The sequence below is a fragment of the Olea europaea genome, unplaced genomic scaffold (genome assembly GCF_002742605.1).
Source record: "Olea europaea var. sylvestris unplaced genomic scaffold, O_europaea_v1 scaffold124, whole genome shotgun sequence".
In the NCBI taxonomy this organism is placed as follows: Eukaryota; Viridiplantae; Streptophyta; class Magnoliopsida; order Lamiales; family Oleaceae; genus Olea; species Olea europaea.
This window is the reverse complement of record NW_019229835.1, coordinates 123719-150620: the sequence shown is the minus strand read 5'-3', so window position 1 is coordinate 150620 and position 26902 is coordinate 123719. Positions and strand designations below refer to the sequence as shown.

Here is a 26902-nt window from a genome sequence, read left to right as displayed (position 1 = left end):
GTAGAGAGGCCACAAATTTTTTTATTTTTTAATTTAATGAGATGGGGGTGATGTGAGGGTGTGGATGATGGGATGAATTATTAGTAATATATTTATTTAATACATATTAAATAATTAATTATAATTTGAATTTCGAAACATGAAACTTAATTATAATTTGAATTTCGAAACATGAAACTTAAAATATGATTTAAGAAATGTAATTTTTAAAATAGGCCTGTATGTAATTTCCACTTTATCTATTTTCAATGGCCGAAACATTATGTTATCCAATAAACCAAGCCCAATTCTTACTTGGTAGATTTACATAACTGGACTATAAATAGAGGATTAACACCATCGTCGCCACCTACCACCATTGTGTCCAAATCTCCACACTCATCTTCAGATCCACACTACAATTGGGATCTGAAAGAATTTGCAGCATTCTTTAACATAAATTACGAGCTAAGGTTCTTACTTGAAAAAAGAATTTTAGGATCTTTTCATGTGGTTGAATCACCTTACTTTCCAAGCACCAAAATCTTCTTTTTCTTGCACTTTAATAATTACAATCTCAATTACAATGGAAGGAGCTTATTATTTAAACCTAAATGTCTAATTTTCTGGGTTTCTATTCCAAAAATGAGGTTCTAATTACTTTTCTAATTATATGTGATTGTCCATTCGAATTTCATATAATAACGTGCCATCTTTTCTCTCTTCCAATTGCTTGAAAAAATTTGGAGGTAGCAGGGAAGTTATGGGGAGTTATAGGTTTGATGCCATGTTTGATTCATATTCTTTCAAAAAAATATATTGTTAAACAGTAATTTGATATCATTACAACCACATATTTTCAATAAAATAATATTACACGCAAATTCAAAAAAATTTCTTATTTTTTAACACATTTTTCATCAATAAACTACCAAAATGCATTCTCATGAAAATAATGTTGCTCAAACAAGGGCTGAATTTCAAGTTCAAAACACACTGACTACAACATTTTTAATATCTTGTGGGTCGGGTCATCTCACATGAACGATCCATGATCTGTATTTTCCAACAACATCAAATCTGTACATCCTTCAGTAAATATAGACCACCACTAACCGCTTATATCAGCTGCTACTGTGGTGACCATCCTTTGAATTTAGATTTATAGCTAATTTAATAAGATACACCAATTTTTTATTTATTTATTTTTTTAATATGCAATTGATGGTACTAGATTATATTTATTATTCTAAAACACATTTATTGAAAGTTATGTAACTTTAAAATTTTTGATCTTTTTATATTATTTGTATAAATAAAACTTTCAACTCGTACTATTAGGGCCCATTTGATTTTAAAGATGGAATTGAATTGCCTCGAAAACGAATTTTAGGGAATTGAATTGCCTAAAATTGTTTTCCTTGTAATTGTAATTTATTGTGTTTGATTGACATAATTTTTTAAGTGAAAAATATTGAAATAAATGTATTTTTTATGTTCGTTTGATTTTGTTTTACATGAAAATTGTCAATTAAAGGGATATATTTTACTGATATTGGGGATTAAATTTGTTTCCATTGCTAACACAAAATAAAAAAATAAAAAAATTCAAGAAAATCATCTATATTTTGGTGTTCGTTTGATTTTGTTTTACATGAAAATTGTCATTTAAAGGGAAATATTTTTTTTACAATAATTCTTAGAATTTGTTTTCATTGCCAAAACAAAAAAAAAAAGGAAAAAAAAAGTGCTACAGTAGGTAAGAATTAGTTTTCCCTAAAAACCAAGAAAATTTCAAACTTCAAGATAACCAAGAATTCGAATTCCATGGAAAAAAAAATTTGTATCAAACACCTAAAGTTGGAAAATTCAATTCCAATTCCACCTTTCAATTCCAGTTTCATCCTATCAAACACACCCTTAGTATTTTGTAAAGCACGGAAGCTATATAAAAAGTCATTGCAACTTTGTATCAAGAAGTCATAAAACTTCATTCGGAAAAAAACTTGTCAACCTTATATAGACTTAGTGCTTGTTTGTGCCCCCATTATTTGTGGTTAATGTATTATGGAATAGTGATTGATATTGAATTGTGTTGTTAAAAAAGAATGAGAAGTTTTGATTTATGTGTAATATCATTTTAATAAAGAATGTGTGGTAGAAAATGAGTACTGTAGAAAAAAATATGGTAGAATGTGAAAAAATAATAGACAAACAAAGCCTTACTATCTTAGTTGAAATCTTCAGCTTAGATGATTTAATAGTCTCGATGTATGGATGACATGCTCAAATACCTCATAAAGTCCATATATTTTACCCCATTTCTAAATTTTTGAAAGCTTAGCACTTATCATATGCTGCCATTATCCCTGGACATTAACTTATTTCTTCACAATCTCAAGGTTATTATAGTACTTTTCGTAAATTAAGCTCTTATAAATTTCTCATAAGAAAATAAGGAATTCAACCTTTTATATTAAATCCATTAAAACCTAAAAACATTTCATAAAAAATTATTGTTCTTTCTCAATTATTTTTCATTTTCCACTTTTTTACATTTGGCAAGTATTTATTCATGACGATATACTAATGACTCCAATACCTTATATTTAAAGTTCAAGGCGAAGAATTGTTTTCCTTGTATAGTACGCTGTCAGTGCGCAGCACCTTCATGGTTGTCTTTTATTTTATTTTATTTTTATTTTGCCAACAAGCAGTGAGAAATAGACAAGTGTCCATCTGTACAAACCCTATTAAAATCTTGAGTCATGCTATTTGAACAAATTAGGCCGACAAACTTGGTCTACAAAGCAACATCTGGATCAATTATTTTAAAAACAGTTTTTGAAATTAATGAAAATCAATGGCCTAAAGCTTGTCAACATTTACTTTATAAACAAACTTTGTACAATTAGATTAATTCTAAAATCTCCCTGTACACGTAGCATCTCTCTGATGAATGTCCTCTTGCCTAGTAGCGTGAGCCTCTTGTTAACTCAAAAGTCACCAAGTACGAATAAAATAGAAAGTTTTAATCTCAAGTCTCACGAAAGGAAATCTTCTTTCCTAACGCTAAAACTTAGGTTGATCATGATTTGGTCAAGAGTGTCCCTACCTTACCTAATACAACGATCCAAGGACAGCATGTGAATAGGAAGGAGAGACTGGCCAAACTGCACATGCATTTTGTCACAAACACAAAAATATGTAAATTTTAAAAGGTTGAATCCCAACTTTGAGGATCCCCCACCACCTCGTCTCTGGAGCATCGTGAGGGAGGTAAATCGCGGGATGTACCCCAACAAATCAGGAAACAAGAGTTTGCCTGTACACTGGTGCCCACAAAGAGCCCAATTCCATATCTTAGGAATCAAACTTTCATACTGCGGTAGCCAGCAAGGTTGAAACTATTTCACTCCTGTCATTTGCGGTAGCCAGTAAGGCTAAAATTATCTCACTCCTGTCATTTGCAACACTGAGCTATGCTCCGGGGGTAAAAAAAAAAATGTAAATTCTAACTCAGACCAGACCAGACCAAACATCAAACATATGTATTTGTATACCACATAACTTCAATTTGTGGCTGTTGCATATTTTCCCTCATGTTCTAGCTTTTCTTTATAAGCCTGTCAATGGCAAACTTTGAACTTTATGTTTATTTTCATCAACTTAATGATGTTTTAAACCAAGAGTTTGCACTAATTAATATTATAGAGTTGGTGTTTTTCTTATATTTTAGATTATAGTGTAGAAGCTTTCAACTTGAGCTCATTATTGACGATGAGCATGCAATGATAAACAACCACTTCATTTATTCAGTTGGTGGGGACAATGATTGGAAACCAAATGCAGGTCTCGTAATAGAATAAAGAAATTTCAAGGACAAGAAAAAATCTTGTTAAGAACAAACTTTGATACCTTAGATGTTACACTTTTATATTTTTATTGAAATAATCAAAACTTTTATTAACAAATTCTTACTTGTGGCGAAGGAATACCGTAGTTACATAAAATAAATTTCACCATCAAGATCATAACAAACCAAACTCCTTGTAATCTGAAATAGCATTGGAAGATTTAAAGTCAAAATGGGAGGAGAAAAACCATGAAAATTGGGAATACCCAATTTCTCCATACGCATAGCTTCTCTAACTGATGATGGGATTGTGATAGAGTCCATCCAAATTTGTGAATCACAAGACGCTCCCAGTTTCGACAAGATATCAGCTACCGAATTGCCCTCGCGATATATATGTTGAACTCTACATGAGATTAGATGTTACATTGCTTTCTTTTACATTTTACTGAGTGCTGTCACCTTTTACTATGTTTGTCATAACACAAAACTCAATGTTTTTCTCAAGGTAAAAACTCGGAAGGTCACTAAGTTTTTGACTATATTTCATTTATGGAATATGTTACTTGTTTATAATACGGTGTCCATAATAGTGTCTACTCCCTCACATGAAAGGAGCCCACTGTTATGGACATCTTGATGTACATATAGCATAACCCTTCATTTATATGCATGAAAAACTTTGCAATTAATTGGAATTACAAGTGGGAATTTGACAGATTGGCATTTTCTATCAGAAAAAAAACAATACTTCGGAAACTAAGAGGTGGTATCTATAACCAAAAGGACAAAAGCTTGCCTAAAGCATCCATTTAACATCAATAACCACGAAAAGAAGCAAAAGCAGGTACTATAAACATAAATTTTACAGCAAGAAAGTATTAACTAGCAACAAATGTTTTCTTCACATTAACACGCCAGAACAAAAAAAAATTCTGTCAACATTTCCAATCCAACAACAGAATTCTAATTATATAAAAAAACAACATAAATGGAAAATGACTCCCCAAATAAGTTTAATATAAATAAAAGAAAAAGAATATGTGAATGAACAAAAGAGACACTGATGTATTCAGAATTCTCACTCAGAGTGCTTGGTCTTGAACCTGTAAAGAAGCTTCTTCTTTTTAGAAGTTTGGTTATCAAATGTCAGCACAACGTTCCCGACTTCGCCAATTTCGAAGCTGCAGCTAATTACTTGTTCATCGGCCGGTCCAATCTTCCTGGACTTTTGCACGATCTTAGTGTACCCACCCTCGGTGCTGGGAATAAACTCTGCTCCATAGGACACATCCCAGCCTAGTACTCTTACTTCCCACTCCAATGTGCAAGCCTGTATATCCAACATTCAATGAATCATCGTACCAGTGAAAATAAAATGAATTCTTCTCCATTGTAGTGTGTTCAGTATTGCATAGAGTACCCACCTCGGTGATTGGCCATTCAACGATGTGCTTAGAAGTTGGCTTAATAGTTTCCTCAGTGGCAGGATCAGCAGTGGTGAATTCTGTTTCACCCTCTTTACTAAGGCCACCATATTGAACTGGTACTTGCTCGGGTGCTATGTATCTAACATTTTACAGCTCATTTGCAAATTAACCAAAAGAAATATCAATCAAATAAATGAAAATTAAAGAATCTTACTCACTTGAAGAGGGTCTCAGAAGTCTTGGCTGGGCTTGCAAACACAAACTTGCTCTTGGTTCGTTGGGTCAAGAACGGACTGATCATCCTATTGTAGGCCACATACCACCACGGAACATTGATGAACACCTTCGCATATTGTAGCCAACCCGATCAGCAATAAACTAAACCACTTATAAATGACTTTTAAGGTACGAATAAGGATATGTACCTGTTTGGCTACAAATTCGGGATAATTGTCCTGGAGCAATTGCAGGGCCTGATTGGTGGCTTGGCGAAGTTCCGTCTTGAATAAGAAGAGTCCAGGTGAACTCTTGAGATCAGTGATTTGAACAATAGTGCATGTACCATCAGGACTGAAATCAAGTTTCCTTATATTCTTTTCGAGAAACTGAATATACCATCTCAAAAATTTGGATCTCTTCACTGCATCCGACAAAGTTTTGTTGTACAATTCCTTGTCCTGGAACTCTCCAAAAGCATTGTAACAAACAGGGTGTCCTTCTTTATCCACTCCATGAATGTAGGCTACCCTTTCGAGCCCCTCACAGATACCTTCCTCTTCTAGTAATTCATTGATTTTGAACTTCTTTCTCCAGGCTACAACACTTTTGAGCATGGCCAAGGCTTCTTTTACTTTGAAGTCTCTAGCTCTCAAGAACTTGAGGAGAATTACGTCGCTTTTTTCATCGGCTAAGAGTGGATATCCCCAGAGTTCGATCTCCTCTGGTGGCTAGATGTGGCTGAATCTATTTATAATTATTTAAGGGAGGTACCTATGCCTACCTTACCTCGAGAGATTGATTATGAGGCCTTCTACGCAGAGCTAATTAAGTGGTGAGAGCTAGCCCTACTTGAGATCCCCGAGGACGATAGTGTACCTACTGAGATGCACATTCGTGAACATGCACCTCCACCTATTTCAGATGATGATGTTTAGTTTTCTAAGAAACCTAGGATTCATGGAGGTTGGATTATTGATTATGATAGCAATGATGAATAAGTGAATTTTAGTAGTTTTTATCAGGTTTAATTGTTGTTGGTATTTAGTAGGATTTTTTTTATGATGCTGTGGAATAGCACCAGAAGCTCTTTTACTAATTTTTTTTTTTTTTTTTTTTTTCTCCTGATGTAGTAGTGACGGTAAAATAACGTTGTATCTACGAACAATAGACAGCTGATATATAAATTTTTGGCTTTGTATCTTGTAATACCTGGTATGTATTATTCTACATAAAGAAAAATCATTATCTTCAGTCTTGTAATTCCAAAAATAAATATGGAAGGTGCAATCAACTGATGCAATAGGAGATGATTTAGTCATTTAACACAATAATTATGGAACTTTGATTTGTGACATTCATGGTAATCCATAATTTTCACAATTCTATCGTGTTTTATTTATGTTGTGTGTATTGAAATTATGGATTTTACAATCTACAATTTCTATGCTTTATCTAATAAAGTATAAGATTCTATAGCTGTCTAGTGGTTATTGTTACAGATTGATTTAATACTTTTGGGGCCAATTTGTACATACAACTCCACACTTGAAGAGCTTACTTTTTAGACTAAAAAATGGTAAGTGTTGGTAATTGAAATGAGACCTCTTGCATCGTGATTGATTGGATCGATGCAACCATAACGGGTGGGCAATCGAGGAGTTAGTTTTACAATGTTTTGGAGATTCAATTTGTTGACAATTATTTGTCATGCTGGAAATACCATTGCTCTGATTCTCCAGTATAAAGGCAGTTAATCGAAATCTTTCCATGGATTGACCACATTATTGTTCGGTCGCATAGCGGCCAAAGCTATTAGGAGAGAGGCAATTCCATCGCTATGGATGTGCATTCGTTTTTGTTCAAATTTCTATCTAGACACTTATCTCAGTATTTATTCTGGTTATAGTCAATAACTTCTGGTTGGACGATGTACTATATTTGAACACCCACATCCTTGTCGAAAACTTTTCCCTTAATAATGACCATAATTATTGTGGTAAATCCTCCTTGTCATACTCAACTTTTAGTGGATATGAGGCACTATGAAATATGAAGTCAAGTCTAAGTTCCTTAATGGTTCACTAGGAAAACTCCCATCTTTGATAATTAAGTAGCAACTCACGTTGCCTCTAATATGATTTTTCCTGAGCGAACCCTTAAAGACGCTTGGCATTTTTCCCTGTCTTGACGAGTAGAAGTCATGATCGCAGAGTGCCCATAGCCATTAGGAAAGAGGCAATCGAGTCACTATGTACTTGTATTCATTTTTATTGAAATTGTTGTGCTAGGCACTTATCTTGGATATTTATGACATTTATAGTCTTTTGATTGGACGATGTATTATTTTCTTATACCCACATCCCTACAGAAAACTTTTCCCAAATGATAAAATTTATATTTTGGTTGCAAAGTGGACATAACCATTAGGAAAAAGAAATTTAATCCCTACTCATGTGTATTCATTTTTATTAAAATTGCAATGCTCGACACTTATCTCAAGTATTTATAATAAATAGTCAAAGCCTTTTGATTGGATAACACACTATTTTTGCACACCACATTTTTTCCCTTTAATAATGATCATAATTATTGTTTGGTTGCAAAGTAGCGATAGCCGTTAGGAAATAAGCAATTCAGTAGCTATGTATGTAGATTCATTTTTATTGAAATTGTTATAGTGAACACTTATCTCGAACATTTATTACAGTTATAGCCAACGTCTTTTGATTGGACGATGCATCATTAACTTACACCCACATCCTCATCAAAAACATTTCCCGACCATAATTATTTTTGGTCGTATAGTGGCCATAGCCGTTAGTAAAGAGGTAATTTGATCTATATGTGCGTTTATTTATTTTTATTCAAATTGCTATGATTCGCACTTTTTTCAAATAGTTATAATGCTTATAATCAACGCCTGATTGAAGGACACTGTTTTTGTGCAGCCACATTCCTGAAAAACTTTTCACAAGTAACGACCATAATTTTTGTAGGGTTGCAAAGGGGCCATATCTGTTAGTGAAGAGGCAATTCGGTCCTGTGCACGTGTACTCACATCCTTGCAAAAACTTTTGCCAAATAGTGACATAAATTTTTTTTTTTTTTTTTTTGATATCCAGTTATTTCAACTTATACTAGACTAAATTTTGGACCCCAAGACCCTTGCCCCTAGAACTTTGGGGGGTAAATCGCGAGCTATGCCTCAACTGAATCACAGGTTCCCCCACCGTCTGTACACTTCTACGCACAAGATATCCTCCTCCAAAGTGATTGCTCCATACCAAATTTTTGGCCGCAGGTTCCCACCAGGATTCGAACCTCCATCCTACTGCTGGAAGCAAGACTAATGTTGATTAATTCACCAGTGGAATTGTGCCCTGGAGGGCAATAGTAACATAATTTTTGTTTTGTCCTAAAGTTGCCATAGCCATTAGGAAAGAGACAATTTGGTCGCTATGCACGTTTATTCATCTTTAATCAAATTGTTATGCTGGATACTTATCTCAAAATATTTATGATGGTTATAATCAACGCCTTCTGATTTGACGACGAACTATTTTTGCACACCCACATCGCTGCAGGAACTATTCCCAAATAACGACCATAAGTATTGTTCAGTTGCAAAGGGGCCATAGCCGTTAGTGAAGAGGCAATTCGGTCCCTATGCTAGTGTATTCATTTCTATTCAAATGATTATGCTGGACATTTATCTCAAATATTTATGATCGCTATAGTCAATGCCTTCCGATTGGACGATGCGCTATTTTTGCACATTCACATCCTTGTAGAAACTTTTCCTAAATAATGACCATAATTATTGTTTGGCCGTAAAGCAGCCATAGCCATCAGTAAAGAGGCTATTCGATCGCTATGCACTTACCTCAAATATTTATGATGATTATAATCAACGTCGACACACTATTTTTGCACACCAACATTCCTAAAAGAATGACCATAGTTATTGTTTGTTGAGACCTGCTACACTTACAGGGGTCTGTACAGACCCCGGCCAGATTACTCACAGTGTGGGTACCGGTGTTTTTTTTTTTTTTTTTTTTAAAATGTAGGACCCCTACAGAAAGTTGTTGGTAAGAGTCTGTAGGAAATTGCTTTGTACACAGCAATTTTTTTGTTTGTTTTGCATGGTGGCAATAGCTGTTATGAAAGAGGCAATTCTGTCCTTATGCACGTATATTCATTTTTATTCAAATTGCTATGTTGAACACTTTTTCTCAAATACACACGCGCACACAATCCTGAAGGAACTTTCCCAATTAATGACCTTAATTAATTTATTATTATTATTATTATTTCTTATGATAGACGAACCAGCAGTCACTACTCTTCGAGTGAGCATTGTGTAAATTCTCGAGCTAACGTAATAGCCTGCAAATCACGCCAACTAGGTAAATCACATTAAGCAAATCTTGTGCGACAAGCTTGACTGAGAAAGTGTTAGTAGGGAGAATCGAACTCGTGACGCGCTCACCTATTCCACCAATCTGGCCACCCCATGAGGGGCAATAATGACCGTAATTATTGGTTGGTCACAAAGTGGCCATAGTTGTTAGGGAAGATGCAGTTTGGTTGCTATGCACGTGTATTCATTTTTTCTCAAATTGCTATGTTGCACACTTATGTAAAATATTTATGATGGTTATAGTTAACGCCTTTTGATCGGATGACTACTATTTTTGAAACCTACATCCTTGTCGGAAAACTTTCCTCAAATGACCATATTTGTTGTTTTCCGATATCATGATCATTGTTGTTAGGAAAGAGGCAATTTTGTCGTTATGCACATATAATCATTTTTATCAAAACTGCTGTGGTGAACACTTCTCTCGAATACTTATGATGGTTGTAGTCAATGCCTTTTGATTGGATGATGTATTATTTTCGTATACTCACATCCCTACTCTAAACTTCTCCCCAATTAATGACCATAATTTTGTTTTGGTTGCAGAGTGGCCGTAGCTATTAGGAAAGAGGCAATTTGGTCCCTATGCATGTGTTCATTTTTATTCAAATTGCTATTCTAGACACTTATTTCAAATGTTTATGATGGTTATAGTCAACTCCTAGACGACGTACTATTTTTGCAAACCCACATCTTGCGAAAAATTTTCCAAAACAATGACCATAACTATTGTTTGGTCGCAAAATGGCCAAGGCGTTAGGAAAGAGGTAATTCGGTCACTATGCACGTAATCCATTTTTATTCAAATTGCTATTTTGGACACTTATCTCAAATATTTATAATAGTTACAGTCAATGCTTTCTGATTGAATGATGTACTATTTATTTACACCTAAATCTATACGGAAACTTCCCCGAATGATGACATTATAATTGTTTATCCTCATTGTGGCCATATCCGTTAAAAAAAGGTCGAACCCCAACTTTGAGGGCCCCTATCGCCCCGTCCTTGGAGCATCGTGAGGGAAGTAAATTGCGGGATATGCCCCAACAGACCAGGGAACAAGAGTTTGTTCGTACACTAATACTCACAAAGAGTTCAATTCTATATCTCAGGAATCGAACCCTCACACTACGGCTGTCAGTAAGATTGAAATTACCTCACTCTTGTTGTTTTGCTGGACACCTATCTCAGACATTATAATTATTATAGTCAATGTCTTTTGATTGAATGATGTATTATTATCGTATAACCACGTCCTACTGGAAACTCTTCCAAATTAATGACCATAATTACCAAAAAAAAAAATGGAAAAAAGAAAAGAAAAAGGAAGATAAGAGTTAAAGATTGATGATTTATTAAGATTGCACGCAAGTTTATTTGGTGTTCATTATGTTGTCATTGCTTGTCCCTATCACTAAGAAAATTATGAATTATAATAGTCAGCACATGTAAAAGAATTCTCATCATCATACAAACAAATGCGGGACACGTGCAATCTTATTAAGTCAATATATTCTTACAACTATGCGTTTTGTGATTAATTATATATCATAAATTATCTTTCAATTGAAATTTTGGCTTTGAATGAACAAATTCTATTATTATGGTGTATTCTTCTTATCATATATACAATTAAGGATAAGATTAGATTAGCATGTCAATTTCAACATTGACAAACAAATTCTAAGATATTTACTAAAACTCTATGATCGAAAGCGAAACTTTTCGAAATTTTTAAATTTTGTAATTACAACTATGATATAATTTAAGTTAATAGTATTGTAAGTAATAAAACAATAATTTTATCATGTAATTAATCCTTATTTGTAACAATTGATGTTACGCGATTCACAGGCATTAATATTTTACTGCACAATATAACATCAATTGGAAATCAATTATCTTAGTTTGCTCTCCAATGCATAAATATTTTTCTTGAAAATTCATGGAATGCCTTGATCAGCAATCAAAGTCACTTGTGGATTTAAAAACTGAATGAAATAAATAAATCATAGTTAGTAGTGAGTTGATTATCGTTGACAAACTTCAAAAAAATTCTTATCTAATCAATCAACTTAAGCATATAATTATGTGCATCTAATAACGAATAATCCTAATAAATTATCGTTATAATAAGCACTAACGTCTCATATCTAGATTCTTAATCAATACCGCTGGAAGTTAATGGTGATAATTATGGAGCCCTTAAGCATATTTGTCTAATTTAGCTGTCATATTAGGTTATGATTAGATTCCCCTGATGAACAATAACACTTATTATTCTTTGAGGATATGTATTCAATTGTACGATAATGCTTATTGGCAGAGAGAACCATGGAATGATGAATGAAACATGCGATCATCCTTTCAAATTGAATATTGGGACACGATCACTTTTTTAGATTCTGTTAATTCTTTAAAATATCACAGAATTAGATATCAAATTAAGACTTGTTGAGTCGAGAATTGGGATCAAGAAATGAAGAAAAAATTCAAAATTTTATTGTATAGATTGATATGAAATTTGACATTGAAAGTTTGATGTGTTTAACAAGAATCAATTAAAGCAAGTAAAGAATCAAGGTGGCCCCCTGGGGGATAGTCTAAGGGTGTAAAGGGTAGGAGTAAGGTTATTTCGCGTCTTACTGGCAACCGCAGTGTGGGGATTCAATTCAAAGATGAAATTGGATTCCTTGTATGCGCAGTGTATAGGCAACTCTTATTTCTTGGCCTGTTAGGACATATCCCGCAATTTACCTCCCTCACAAAGCACTAGAAGCGGGACGGTGAGGACCCTCAAAATTGGGGTTCAACCTTTTTTTAAGTAAAGAATCAAGGTGAAGTGTTTTATAAGCAAAAATGAAGCAATGATTTGATTAGTACAATGTTAACGAGGACCATGAATGTTTCCCATTCCCATTTGGACCCTAAACTGCTGGCCTTTATTAATTAGCTGTCACGATTCATGACCCTATCCTACGCTACCCTACCCTACCCTACCCTACCCTACCCTACCCTACCCTATCCTACCTAATGCTTTTCTTTAATTAGCAAAGAAATTAATCTGGTACCAAATTTTGCTTTACATTTAGAAACAATGTCTCCATCATTAATCATGTGCTTTTCCATACCACACGATGTTATCCAGAGTGTGTTTAGAAGTGATTTTTTTCTCAAAAAATTGATATTTTGAACGTTATTTCACTATTTTAACTGTCATATTTGACTTCTTCTCTCATTAGTGACCCCACTTTTCTCCCAACAGTAAAAAAATCAATTCTCTAAAAAATTACTTCCAAACAAACTCCAAATATTGGACAAGGTACAGTAAAGATGAGCCCAACCAACATTTCTTAATTTGGTTTTTGTTTGATTCAATAGGGATCGATTTTTCTCTTACAAATGGTGTGAGCTTGAGGAGCGTTGGATGAGGTTGCGGGGGGTGGATTGGAGAAGATTTATTTGTTCATTTCAAAAGATTTAGGACTCTTGCTGTAACTTTTCTTTTACTATTTCTATTGAGTTGCCCTTTTTTTATTCATTTAAAAAGGATAGATTTGTCAGTTTACAGACAAGTTTTGTTGCCTTATTTGAAAAGTTGAGAATTTCCGGTGCCAAAAAAAGGTTGAGTAGATAAGTAATATTTCGAAAAGGTTCGAGATGAAAAGTGCCAAAAGTTTTACTTAATTCATCGTTTTTCAGTACCTCTAACATGCCTTTGCAAGATGACTCATTTGAAAATGTCAATCTTAAATTATAAATATTGATTCTTAATCGAATGGAATTGTTCTTTTGTCATTAATGGACTAAGATAGAATATTTATAAGAAAATGAGTTCATTTTAAAAGGTTAAATTTATTAAGAGGATAACTCAAATCATTATATATTGTGTATTTATTTAGTTGTCGTTAAATGTGCTATTTAACCTTAATAGATCAGACTGCTAGTCTTGGATCACAGCCCCAAATGAAATTGTAACAATTTAACTTTTAAACTAAACAAAGTCACTCTTGTCATGCAATAACCCTTTTCACGAGTAATTCTGCTTCATGTTTGTTTATTCGGATAACTAAATAACTATGCACTAATTTTGTGGTGAAGTCAGTAATTTACCATCAAAATTTCAAGGTAAAGAAAAGGAATATATTGCTTGCCATAATCCTTCATGATTACTACTAAATCCTTCCATTTGTTGGACTGCAATTGTAGTGAATTGCAATCCATCCAAACCAGAGATTTACAAGTCAGAATCTCAATGAACAGCCATTCTGTGGCAGCAAAAACTCAAGGCATAAGCTCAACAATGGATCAAACCAGACGGTGACATTATAAAGACCGAAGTGTTTTTTGATAGGCAGGCAACCATGCCCGTCTTCTTTATGATAGTACTCGTTCATCTATCGTACCGTAATCTCTTCTCGACATTGGTTCGTCATCATTTCTCCATGAACTTTTAGCGTTATCTACCTTATCCAAATCATTCTTGTGCTTCATTACATTCTCCTTGTGTTTCTCAACAAATCTTCTGTCTGAATGTTTTGCATTCGAATCATTTCTTTCATAGGATATTTTCTCGCCTGTATCACTGAATTTTGCTCAGGAATTATGTGAATCTTTCTCAGTAAGTCTGGAACGCTAGACTGATCAAGTCTTCCATCCCTTACTGCCGAACCACCCTCGAATTTGTCTTGAGCCCATCTTGATAGTCTATCTTCTTCAGCTCCCCAGCCTGTATTTGTGGCTCTCTGGATTTAAAATCAAAGGCAGCAGAGTCAAGAGTTAATAACACAGCCTCGCGTGCAACAACATAAGATGACAATAGCTGTTAGACACGAAAATAAATGGTCTCCATCACAACGTATAAATAAAATTGGAAAGGCAAATCGAAGTACTAAATAACCAAATTAAGCTACAAAAACTAACACAAAAAGAAAGCGCGTGATAAGAAGTTTAGACATTTTCAATTGTAGTCATATTATAAAGGAAAAGTTACCGAATTTTGGCACCTTCCTGAACTACCATCCTAGGTCGACAATAGATGACAGTTAATGTTAAGATTTTGTAAAGTGTACAGTTGTAAAAATCCTATAATTTAAGGATAATCCCTTAAATTAACGATTATTATTTTCCTTATTTTTGGTATAATTAGTTTCCTAATTTACTATGTTTACTCTATAAATTGTAATCTTCAGTTTATCAATAAATGAAGAAGTTGAAATATTATTCACAATATGGTATCAGAGCCGCCTGTTATTTAACCATGGAAATAAATTCAAGCTGCATATTGAAACATTGAAAAGGTAAAAAAAATAAAATAAAGGGAGAGAGAATTCTCCATGGATCCGCCAAAGCTTCTGCAAACGTGAACAAATTGGAGACCATACCAATTTAAATACTGCCATTCATCTCTTGCTGGCACGTGAAGTTGTCCAGTTAATTCATTTCCTATATTGAGGAGGTTGTTTTTTTTTTTCCACGTTATCGTCCGGTCCCTGCTATTGTTCAAAAATGGGTGAAAGGAATATTGGATTGTCGACTACAGGTCAATATGAAGCCGTTTTCAATGCAGGTATAATTTTAACCGAATCAAATTATGATGTTTGGTCACAATTTATAGAGATGCATATTGCCAAAAGGGAGAAACTGTCCTATATTCGTGGTAAGAAGAAAATTTCCGCAGAAATAGATGATGGATATGAAAAATGGTATGCTGAAAAATCAAAAAGTGAAGAGGTGGTTGTTGATGTCTATGACTCCAGACATTATGAAGTGTTAAGTACGTTTACCCAATGCCCATGAAATTTGGAGTGCTCTGTCAAAGGCGTTTTATGATGGAAGTGAAGAGTTGCAGATTTTCACTTTAAATCAAAAGGCCTTCGTCGCCAAACAAAGTGGAAAACCTCTATCTGAATACTATGGAGAGCTTACCGAAGTGTTCAAAGAATTGGATCATCGTGATAAAGTAGTAATGAAGGATCCCGAAGACGTTGCAGCATACCGAAAGTCCATTGAACTACTTAGGATGCACATATTTCTTGCAGGATTGGATGGTGATTTTGAACAAGTTCGTGGAGAGATTCTACGCAAAGAGCCAATTCCAGATTCAGAAGAATGCTACCCTTTAGTTCGCAAAGAAGCAGTTCGCCAGGCAACTTTAGGAGACACTAGAAATTCAGATGCTTCCACCATGGTGGCACGGAACCGATCAACTTCAAATTGGCAGGATCGAACTATTGCTAACCATCCTAAGACCACGACTGGTGCCAACAAGTCCACCTACAAATGCACCCATTGTAATCAAACTGGACATACCAAAATTCGATGTTTCGAACTTGTAGGATATCCAAAATGATGGGATCATAGTCGTGCTCCAAGGAAGACAAATTCAAAGAAGACATCCATTGCAGCAGTTGCAGAAGCAAAGCCACAAGATAATATCGCTGAAAAGGCTTCAGCATTGGTCATTGCTGCAAATAATGGTGGTAAGGTTTTAAATATTTCTACACCTATTTCTAATAGTGCATGGATAATTGATTCTGGTGCTACAGATCACATGACATTTGATTCTAAACAGGTCTCCACCCTTAATCCTCCCTACAAAAATTTGTCTTTACTGTTAATGGTACGTCAACCCCAGTTACTGGGGAAGGATCTTTGATCCTCACTAATAATTTGAGTTTAGATTCTGTTTTAGTTATCCCATCCTTAAACTATAATCTTTTATCGGTTTCACAAATAACTGCAGCTTTATCTTGTGTTGTAATTTTTTGGCCTGAATTTTGTGTGTTTAAGGACATCCAAACAAAGCAGACGATTGGTTATGGTATTAAAAAGGGAAAACTGTATTACTTGGATTTGGTGCCAAGGAATTTAGATGGGTTACACCAAGCTTTGACAATAGATTGCTCTGAGGGGAAGAAGAAGAAATATGAGATTTGGCTATGACATCGACGTCTAGGGCATGCTTCCTTTGGATATTTGAAAAAATTATTTCCTAGTTTATTTGCAAAATTTGATATTTCTAGTTTTCAGTGTGATGTTTGTGAACTAGCAAAGAGCCATCGAACTACTTTTCCATTATGCTTGAAAAGTCTACTTTCTTTTATGGTTATACATTTTGATGTCTGGGGTCCACCTAAAGTTGCTACTTTGGGTGGATCACATTGATTTATTACTTTTATTGATGATTACACAAGGATGACTTGGCTGTATTTGATGACATCCAAAGGAGAAGTGAACTCTTTATTTCAGAATTTTCATGAAATGGTTAAAACACAGTACAATGCACAGATTCGAGTTCTCCGCAGTGATAATGGTGGGGAATATTAGAGTTTCAAACTTCAGCAGTATTTGGAAGCACATGGGATTATTCACCAAACTACTTGTTCCGACTCACCCCAACAGAACGGTGTTGCAGAATGTAAAAATCGACATTTATTAGAAGTAATTCGTGCATCATTAATAGAAGCCCATATGCCATCATCCTATTGGGGAGAAGCACTTAGCTCAGCAGCATATTTAATCAATTGGATACCCTCCAGCTCTACTAACTGTCAGACATCGCTCCAAACTCTTAATGATGCAGTTTTTCCTCAAGCTATCCCTAATTTACCACCTCATGTCTTTGGTCGTGTTACATTTGTACACATCCATAAACATCAACATCACAAGTTGGCTCCTCGAGCTCTGCGATGTGTTTTTGTAGGCTATGCTACCAATAAAAAGGTGCATAGATGTTATCACCCTCCAACTCGGCGAATGTTTATCTCTATGGATGTTGTTTTTCATGAAGAGACAATGTATTTTTCTTCCGAGCTTAAATTTCAAGGGGAGGAACAGAGAGAAATTCAGACTCTAAATCTCCAAGACTAAATTATCAAACTTTCGATGACAGCCAATTCCCGAATTTCGATGATCAAAATATGGGCAACTTGGATGGAGGTGATATAACTTTGGATTATAGTGGCGATGAACGTCAAGAGACTGAAGATGTAGCTTCTTCTCAAACTCCGTCTTTGTCTGAATTCGAGCCCTTCGTAGCTGATATACCTAACCAATCGCCTGCTGAGGATGTTCAAAATTTAATGTCCGAGCCACTCAAAAAATAGTTAACTGAGCTTCACACGAGAGGTATTCCTAAACCTACATATGAACCCAATCTTTCTAGTAAAGTTAAGTATCCTATTAGTCAGTACGTGTCTAACCATCGGCTGTTAGAATCAAATTTGTTATTTGTAAATCAATTTTCTACTGTATCTATTCCTAACAGTGTGCATGAAGCCTTAACCAATCCAAGGTGGAGAATAGCTTTGAACGAGGAAATGAAATCTTTACAAAAAAAATGAAACATGGGGACTTGTTGATCTTCCATCAGGAAAGAAACCAGTTGGATGTCGATGGATCTTCAGCGTAAAGTATAATGCTGATGGCACAGTTGAACGATTTAAAGCAAGACTGGTGGCAAAAGTTACACTCAGACCTATGGGATTGATTACACTGAGATATTTGCACCCATAGCCAAAATCAACACAGTTCAAGTATTATTATCTTTGGCTGCAAACATGGATTGGCCATTACTACAGTTTGACGTAAAGAACGCTTTTTTGTACGGTGAATTATCTAAAGAAGTCTACATGGATCTCCCACTTGGGTGTGTAATACCAGTCGGAAGGTGTGCAGGTTGAAGAAATCATTATATGGGTTGAAGCAATCCCTGAGAGCATGGTTTGGAAGATTTACTAAGTCTATGATAGTCTTTGGCTATCATCAAAGCAATTCAGACCACACTCTATTTTTGAAAAAGCAACATGGTAAAATTACTGCACTTATTGTATATGTGGATGACATGATAGTTACAGGGAATGATCCTAAAGAGATTAAGGCTCTACAAAATTACTTGTCTACAGAATTCGAAATGAAAGATCTAGGTCAGTTGAAATATTTTCTTGGAATAGAAGTGTCTTGATCTAATAAAGGGATATTTCTATCCTAAAGAAAGTATGCCTTAGATCTATTACAAGAAACTGGTATGTTGGCATGTCAACTGGCGGATACACTAGTAGAAGAATGTCTAAAGTTGTGCATAGAGTCCAACCAAATACCAACTGATAAGGTCAGATATCAAAGATTTGCAAGAAGATTGATGTACATATCACACACAAGACCAGATCTAGCCTATGCATTAATTATTGTCAGTCAATTTATGCATAATCCTGGAGCACAACATATGAATGCAGTAATGCGAATTTTGAGATATTTGAAGGGTGGTCCGGGAAAAGGAATTTTGTTTACGAAAAACACAGACTATCAAAACATAGATGTATACACTGATGTTGATTGGGCTAGAGCTATAGATGATAGACGATCTACTTCTGGTTACTTTACCTTTTTAGGTGGTAACCTTGTTACACGGAGAAGCAAGAAACAGAGTGTTGTTGCCCATTCAAGTGCAGAAGCTAAATTTAGAAGTATGGCCCTTGGACTTTGTGAAGCCTTGTGGTTAAAACTTCTCTTGCAAGATTTGGGTTATCAATCTACACAACCAATTTGACTATACTGTGATAATAAAGCAGCACATGATATTGCCCATAACTCAGTTCAACATGATCGCACGAAGCATGTCGAGATAGACAGATTTTTCATTAAGGAAAAATTGGAGGAAAAAATTGTTGAATTACCTAAGATTCGATCTACAGACCAATTGGCTGACATTCTTACCAAAGCAACATCAAATCGAGTTTTTTCAAATTTCTTAGACAAGTTGGGCATGTGCAATATCTATGCACCAACTTGAGGAGGAGCGTTAAGATTTTGTAGAATGTACAGTTGTAAAAATCCTATAATTTAAGGATAATCCCTTAAATTAAGGATTATTATTTTCCTTATTTTTGGTATAATTAGTTTCCTAATTTACTAGGTTTACTCTCTAAATTGTAATCTTCAGTTTATCAATAAATGAAGAAATTGAAATGCCATTCACAATAGTTAAAGCCTGTCGGAATCCTCAGTAAAATAAGCAGTTTATAAGGATATAGAAAATAGTCGTTATGAAACATCTCAACACCTTTCTCAAACTAAAGCAAATTCTAGCAAATGCAAGTGACTGCATGGTTTGTGATCGTGGACATACAACATAAACAACAGGCAGCTTCTTCTTGTAGCTGTCAGTTCAGTTCAAAAAAAATAATAATAAATCATTCACAATAGTTAAAGCCTATAGGAATCCTCAGTAAAATAAGTAGTTTATAAGGATATAGAAAATAGTCGTTATGAAACATCTCAACACCTTTCTCAAACTAAAGCAAATTCTAGCAAATGCAAGTGACTGCATGGTTTGTGATCATGGACATACAACATAAACAACAGGATCAGCTTCTTCTTGTAGCAGTTACTTCAGTTAAAAAAAAAAAAAAAAAGAACTCTTTTTTGATTTTGTAACTTAGATAATACATGCACAAGGGTGTATGTTCAAGAACGGGTACTTATATATAGAAATATTATGTTGAAGACAAAGCGCTCTCTCAATAGGACTTAAGCTGTTAGATGAAGTAGTTCAATATTTAAGAGTGATATTAGAGCAAGCAAAGGGGTCCTAAGTTCAATTCTCCATGTCGTCCATTTATGAAAATTGCGCAAGTCATGATACTAGAGGCAAAAAATGCCTACATGTATGAGAACATATTCAAGACAAATGTAAATAAATAAATTTATACACTCTCTAGCAGTATAAGCTTTAAGAAAATGTAGTTCACTTGATAACTACAATTTCTTCATTAGGTGAATTTTCTCCAAGTATCTCCACATCTATTTTCTTAAAACCGCTTTGCTAAAGAAAACTAGATTAATTGCTCCCATCGCTACCACTGCTAGCATATTTACCATACACCTTCTTTTGCATTTCCAAATACCTTCCAACATGAAGTTTCATCGCAACTGTTCATGTTCCTCTTCAATAGTAAGACTAATGCTGAACAAAGACGCAAACCATATCACGAGGTTAGAAAGGGTTCTCTAAATTTAATTCATCTTCCCTTCTCTCGATAAGTAAATCTTATTTCACATTGCCAATTATTTGTCAGTCACTCAAAATGCATGTTTTGGTAGTGAAAGAACTAGGAAACAACATGCTCAAGGAAGAAGAGTTGAGGAGACAACTCTAATTATTTACCCAGAATTTGAGCTCCATTTAGATTATCTATACATTCAACCGATACAGTGTAATGGATTGAGGTTAAGCACTCCTACACGGTCAAATTCAATGGAAAAAGAAAAGTGATTCAAGGCGCAGAGTCTTACCTACGGCTAGATATGTATTTGGATACTCATTAGCAAGGAAGAAAATCTTTAGATTTACCCGTGCCTTTTCATCTAACTAAATTTAACAAGGGGACAGATTTAGATTATGAAAATTGACCATAGATGGAAACTTCTCACAAGAAATTTTTGGAAGCACGCAGTTTTTATCTCTTCTTTTTTACTTTGGTAATTCATAGGAAATTTTGTGATGATCATATGTTTCACCATCGTAATTATGCTGATATAGTTCCCATAATTCTCTCTTCTAAGGCAAAACAGAAGAACAAAGTTGTCGCAAGCATTCTCGAGATTGCTATATTTAAGCACAAGACATTATTAATCTAAATGCAGACGAGATCTACAAAAATGCATATAATTACCACCAACAAATCAATCTAATCCTGTAGCATCATCAAAGAGACAAATCAATCAATCAATCTTTACAAAAACAAAAATTATACCAATAAATTCGTGATTTAAAATTCACCTCAAACAAGTTGGGTGCAGTTAAGTGTCTTAAATGGGATGAACCGAGGAAGAGCAAGCACTTGGCTTTAGAAGCTTGACTTTTTCACTTCGCAATTTGTGGGAAATCTGCAACAGCTCCAATTTTTATGGAGCTCTGGAGCCTGGAAGAAGAGGGCTGCCGGCTGGGGACGGGGAGAGTCTAATTGGCCCGTCCAGTATGGGCTCGCTGTTGGGTCAGTCCATGCTTAGATGGGTTGGGTTGTTCTTTAGAACTGGATACCTTCTCCATTTGCTGCCAACTTAAGCTTCAATACAAAACCCAAATGCAGCGTTCAGAGTCACCACTAATAATTAAACAGAGAGAGAAGCCGGGGTACTTTTAAGTATAGCTTTGTCAAACCAACCATTATCCATTTTAACCATAAAAATCTAACATTCACCACAATAGCCATTTCTTGTGTAAAAGATTAAAACGCCCTTAAATGAGTTATATAATTACAAAAATAGAAATATGGTAAAAAGACAAAAATATCCTTCAATTACAAATAAAAATCCAAACAAGGCTCAATTGAAATTTGAAAACGAAGTCAGTCTTTTCATCAGTTTACTCTAACACGATAAAAACTCTTCCATTTTTCATCCACTTCAACCTCAAAATTTCATAAACTTAACAGTTATCAACCTCAACAGAAAAATTTAGTTAAATTTCAGCACTTCAATTCGGTAAGTATCTTTTCGTAGTATTTAATTTTATTTTTATTGAAATCGTATATTTTTTTTAAATGGTAGAAAAAATAATATTAGAGTCAAAGTTCAGGCCGGCACCGATCAGACGTCGGAACGACGGATTTAACGACGGTTCGAACAGTCCGTTGCGGGCGGTCCGGACCGTCCGCAACGAACTGTCCGGACCGTCCGGATCGCCCGTTGCCGACTGTCCGGATTCCGTTTGCAGACTCCCCCGCCCCTCGATTCTGATAATTTTTTTCTGATAATTTATTCTGATATTTTTAATTCGTAATGCAGATATGGCAAAAGCGTGTGTCCCAATATGTTATTTCGGCGAATTTCAAAGGAAAGAAAATGGTTAATAAATAAATAATTGGAAAGAGGCCCACAGTCGCTCTCTGGGAGCCATAAACCCAGAGCAACTATAAACTTGCAGATACGCTTCCTGTATTCGAGTCCTTACACCTCCCGAAATCCTCAGTAGATCGGAGCAAAAACGTTTGTAATCAAATCACAATCGAGTCATTAATTCTATCGAGATCTAGGAAAGAAGAATTTTTGCATTTTTCGTTTTTCAATTACACTCTTGTGAATTATTCTTTCAGATCTAACGGTGTTGTTTCACTGAGAAGCGATGAGGATGAACTCCGTCGTCCGATCCTTATGCTTCTTCTTCATTATCCTTTTGTTCCTCGTCTCTTTTACACTTGGCAAGGTAAGTAATTTCCCTCTCTGATTTTATTGATATATTTGTTGATTACTTGTGGATCTTGTGTGTAATCTGTCATCCTGCTTGCAAAAATTTTTGCTTTCATTAATGTATGTTTTTTTCTTTGTTGAATTTGATTATTGATGGTTATTGGTTCTCATCAATTGCTGATGTAAATGCGAAGGAAAGATGTTTTGATTTCTAACTACTGTGAAGTAATAGAAAAATAAAACCTTTTCACATTAGGTGCATGTGGATTTTTTGAACATTTTGAACAGGAAAAGGTTAAAATAATTTGAAAGCTAGAAAAGGAATGGCCATAGGCTATTAGGGAGGAACTTTTTTGTTGTCAAAATGTAAAATTTATTTATGACAATCAAAAGGTGCCCTCAAATTACATTGTTTCAAACCTTCACGCGTCACTTGTGTATGTGCAGTTAGTATTTTATCTGAAGCTTCCACACGTGTATGCAACCTGTCGTTTCTTTCGTGTCCTATTTCTTCAATTTTTGAGTAATTTTTCCTTTCGTATTGATCTGAGGATCAAGACACAGTTTTACATTGCCCACATTAATGAAATTTTCGCTCTGTGACTGTGAACAATCAAAACTTGACTGTCTAATGTAGTTTATCTTGTACTGCCTTTTCTACTGTCAATACATTTTTCATTTTCTGTGCAGTATCAACCTGATGATCCCATCACGCTATGGGTAAACAAGGTTGGTCCGTATAACAACCCCCAAGAGACCTACAACTACTACAGCCTTCCATTTTGTCACCCACCTGGAAATGCTGCTCACAAGTGGGGAGGCCTTGGCGAGGTTCTCGGAGGAAATGAACTTATTGATAGCCTAATTGATATAAAGTTTAAGAGTAATATGTGATAATGCTATCAATTAATTATATAGTTTCCATCAGAACTTCATCCCTTACATCTGGCAATTTGTGATGGCAGGAGATGTGGAATCGACGACAATTTGTGAACTTGAACTGGATGCTGCTAAGGTTAAACAATTTAAGGATGCAATCGACAATTCATACTGGTTTGAATTTTTTATGGGTACATTCTTCACGAACTTTGTTATTATAGATTATACATTGTTGACTGATGATATTCATATTCTGGATCAGTTCTTACTTCTTAGAATAGCTCGTTACATTTATTCTACTGTTGCTCCTGTCTTACTGTGTTCTTTCTGTGTATATTATCAGATGATTTGCCACTATGGGGTATGTTCTTCTACTCGTAGATCTTTTGTCTTGTTGGATTACACTCAACTAAGGATTTAACTGCTCATCCTTTGTTTAAAGGTTTTGTTGGTGAGGTGCTTCCTGATGGAAATCGTGATACAAAGCATGTGCTTTTGACCCATAAAAATCTTGTCATTGAGTACAATAAGAACCAGGTACGTTTTGTATGTATCAATTATTTCTGGAAATTATGCCTTGGCATCTTAAGTCGTTTTTAACTGAAATCCTCTTGCAGATTATTCATGTCAATCTAACTCAGGAAAACCCTAAGTCAATTGAAGAGGGGAGAGTGTTGCACATGACTTATTCTGTCAAATGGACTCCTACTAACATTACTTATGCACATCGTTTTGATGTTTATCTGGACTATCCCTTTTTTGAGCACCAGGTACATACCAGCAAATTTTACCATTTTTCCACAGATTTATGCTTTTACATGCCAATTGATCTTATGCTAGGGAGACTAATAAGAAACTTCCAAATTTCATTCCATATGTTGGGTCATTTTTTCTCTAAAGATGCCGATAAAGGGGGAAAAGATAGATAATAAAAAATAAAAAAGAAATAAATTGGAGAATATAAGATCTTAATCCGCAACCTATAGTTGCGAAAATCCAGGTTATTATTATTTCTCCAAGTCAGCTCAATGATTTCCTTCTTTTTCTTTTCTTTTCTTTTTTTTTTTTTACAGATTCACTGGTTCTCAGTTTTTAATTCTTTCATGATGGTGATCTTCCTTACCGGTTTGGTTTCCATGATATTAATGCGCACCCTCCGGAATGACTATGCTAAATATGCCCGGGAAGATGATGATCTGGAGACAATGGTAATGTTTTTTGAACTGTATATGTCTTTCGATATATAATATTCATGAGACTTTGTTTATGTCGAAATATGTCCTGCTACTTGATTCTTCATATGCTTGTACTACCAAGTGCATTAATCATTAAATCTCTTAAAGTGGCGTGGAAAGGAACATAACATCTTTTAAAGCATGCTCACTTCAGAACTTCTGTTTAGGAACGGGATGTGAATGAAGAATCTGGTTGGAAACTTGTCCATGGCGATGTGTTTCGGCCTCCTGTAAATCTCTCTCTACTTTCAGCTGTTGTTGGCACTGGCGCTCAGCTTGCAACTCTTGTTCTGCTCGTCATCATTTTAGCAATTGTTGGAATGCTGTATATAGGGTATGCCTGAAGCTCTCTGTACGTAATGTGACATGTCTATGATGCACGACGCTCCCATTAGAGCGGCATGTCTGTTCCAACGCTCATTGAACACTCAAGGATATGTATCCTACAAGTCACGTGCCCTTGTTCAATTTATTCTATATGTCTTTAAAATTACCGGCACTTGAGGGATACTTTAGAAACACCCCTTGGGCAAGTGTCTTGGCCATGTCCCGTATCCTATAACATATGAATTCAAAATTTTGCTGAATTTAAATGGGCGTGTCTCTAACGTGTCCTTGTCCTACTTTTTTTTAAAATTATGTGTTGGCATGTCAGTATTGTGTCGTGTCCGTGTCCATGCAACTTAGGTTAGTAGGCTGTAAGATGTACCAAACACCTTTCATATACTTGGAAGCCTTCTTCCGTACTCTTCTAATCAAGGCTTTTGCAGTTAGCCCTAATTCTGTCCTGACAAAAGCTCTTTAAACAAGTGAAGTGAAAGCTGGATGTTTTGATTGTATGCACTGTGCACCTTTACACACTTAGTACTGGGCTTATGAAATATGTTTGGGTTAACTAAGCTTTTGCTTTGCTTCGTTTTTCATAAAGCCAAAATAACCAATGACCAAAGAAACGAAAAACATATGTCAAAGAAGAACAAGCTTGATTTCTATTTATTTCATTCAGTAAGAAACTTTTTCTTGCCTTCAGGAGTAGTTTATACTATGACATCTGTGTTTTCATTGGGTGTGGCTATCTATTGAATTGATCTACGGAAGCACTGCCCCAATGTTATGAAAACTAATTTGAAGATTATTTCCAAAAAAATGCTACCAAAATTTAAAAATTTAATTTTTATGATATCATAAAAGAAATTTAAAAGGAATATTTAATGGTAAGATGGCCAACTTTGTAGCACGAACACTTCAATTAGAATAACGTGTCCGTGTCGGACACGTGTTGATACTGACACTCTTGGACACTATATCATAAATATATTTCATTTTTTATTAAAAATATTATATATTTTTAACTAAAGGTAATTAAAATAACAAGTAGGTATCATATTTAAAAGATTTAAACAAAAAAAATCAATAACAAGTATAAAATTAAATTTATACTATATAAGTGAAGAATTTTAAATAATTTAATCAACGTGTTAGCGATGTGTCGTGTTGGTATTTTGTTGAAAAATTGCGTGTCAACATCTCAGCTGCTTTAACTTCATGGTTTTGGTGTTGTGTAACTCAGGAGAGGAGCAATTGTCACAACCTTTATCGTATGTTATGCTCTTACGTCATTCATTGCCGGTTATGTTAGTGGTGGCATGTATTCGCGCAATGGGGGTATGTTTCTTTCTTCAACTCG

General features: G+C 34.9%; 2 protein-coding genes and 1 long non-coding RNA gene across 5 annotated transcripts in view; 1 reads left to right on the top strand and 2 right to left on the bottom strand.

Annotated features, from left to right (window-relative positions):
- Positions 1 to 4716: 4716 nt before the first annotated feature.
- On the bottom strand, positions 4717 to 10862 carry LOC111374340 (patellin-3-like). Its single transcript, XM_022996995.1, has 7 exons — positions 10799 to 10862; positions 9817 to 9873; positions 6365 to 6396; positions 5691 to 6212; positions 5484 to 5608; positions 5263 to 5404; positions 4717 to 5168 (listed from the first exon to the last, which is right to left on the bottom strand). Exons 1-7 carry the CDS (start codon positions 10860 to 10862, stop codon positions 4917 to 4919), a joined length of 1194 nt encoding a protein of 397 aa, XP_022852763.1. The 3' UTR covers positions 4717 to 4916.
- Positions 10863 to 14031: 3169 nt separating this feature from the next.
- LOC111374362 lies at positions 14032 to 22037 on the bottom strand. Its single transcript, XR_002699115.1, has 2 exons — positions 21693 to 22037; positions 14032 to 14655 (listed from the first exon to the last, which is right to left on the bottom strand). It is a non-coding gene; the product is annotated as an uncharacterized LOC111374362 (long non-coding RNA).
- Positions 22038 to 22768: 731 nt separating this feature from the next.
- The window catches only part of LOC111374361 (transmembrane 9 superfamily member 1-like), a 5562-nt gene continuing 1428 nt past the window's right edge, over positions 22769 to 26902 (top strand). The window contains exons 1-10 of one of the 3 annotated variants that reach the window (XM_022997020.1): positions 22769 to 22900; positions 23008 to 23117; positions 23792 to 23984; positions 24067 to 24171; positions 24324 to 24341; positions 24423 to 24517; positions 24598 to 24750; positions 25054 to 25188; positions 25383 to 25549; positions 26786 to 26880. In XM_022997020.1, coding sequence (XP_022852788.1) covers positions 23037 to 23117; positions 23792 to 23984; positions 24067 to 24171; positions 24324 to 24341; positions 24423 to 24517; positions 24598 to 24750; positions 25054 to 25188; positions 25383 to 25549; positions 26786 to 26880 — 1042 coding nt within the window. In that variant the 5' untranslated portion in view covers positions 22769 to 22900; positions 23008 to 23036. Of the gene's footprint in view, positions 23118 to 23791; positions 23985 to 24066; positions 24172 to 24323; positions 24342 to 24422; positions 24518 to 24597; positions 24751 to 25053; positions 25189 to 25382; positions 25550 to 26785; positions 26881 to 26902 lie in introns of all 3 variants that reach the window. The other 2 variants (XM_022997021.1, XM_022997019.1) reach the window with 2 other exon arrangements.

Bases quoted from the DNA above. Each gene is read 5' to 3' on its own strand.
- LOC111374340 (XM_022996995.1), bottom strand. From the start codon at position 10,862: ATGGCCACAATGAGGATAAACAATTATAATGTCATCATTCGGGGAAGT. The intron at 6,213-6,364 runs GTAGGTACACTA...AGCCACATCTAG, and splicing joins GTTCACGAATGTGCATCTCA to CCACCAGAGGAGATCGAACT. The intron at 5,609-5,690 runs GTACATATCCTT...CAATATGCGAAG, and splicing joins CCGAATTTGTAGCCAAACAG to GTGTTCATCAATGTTCCGTG.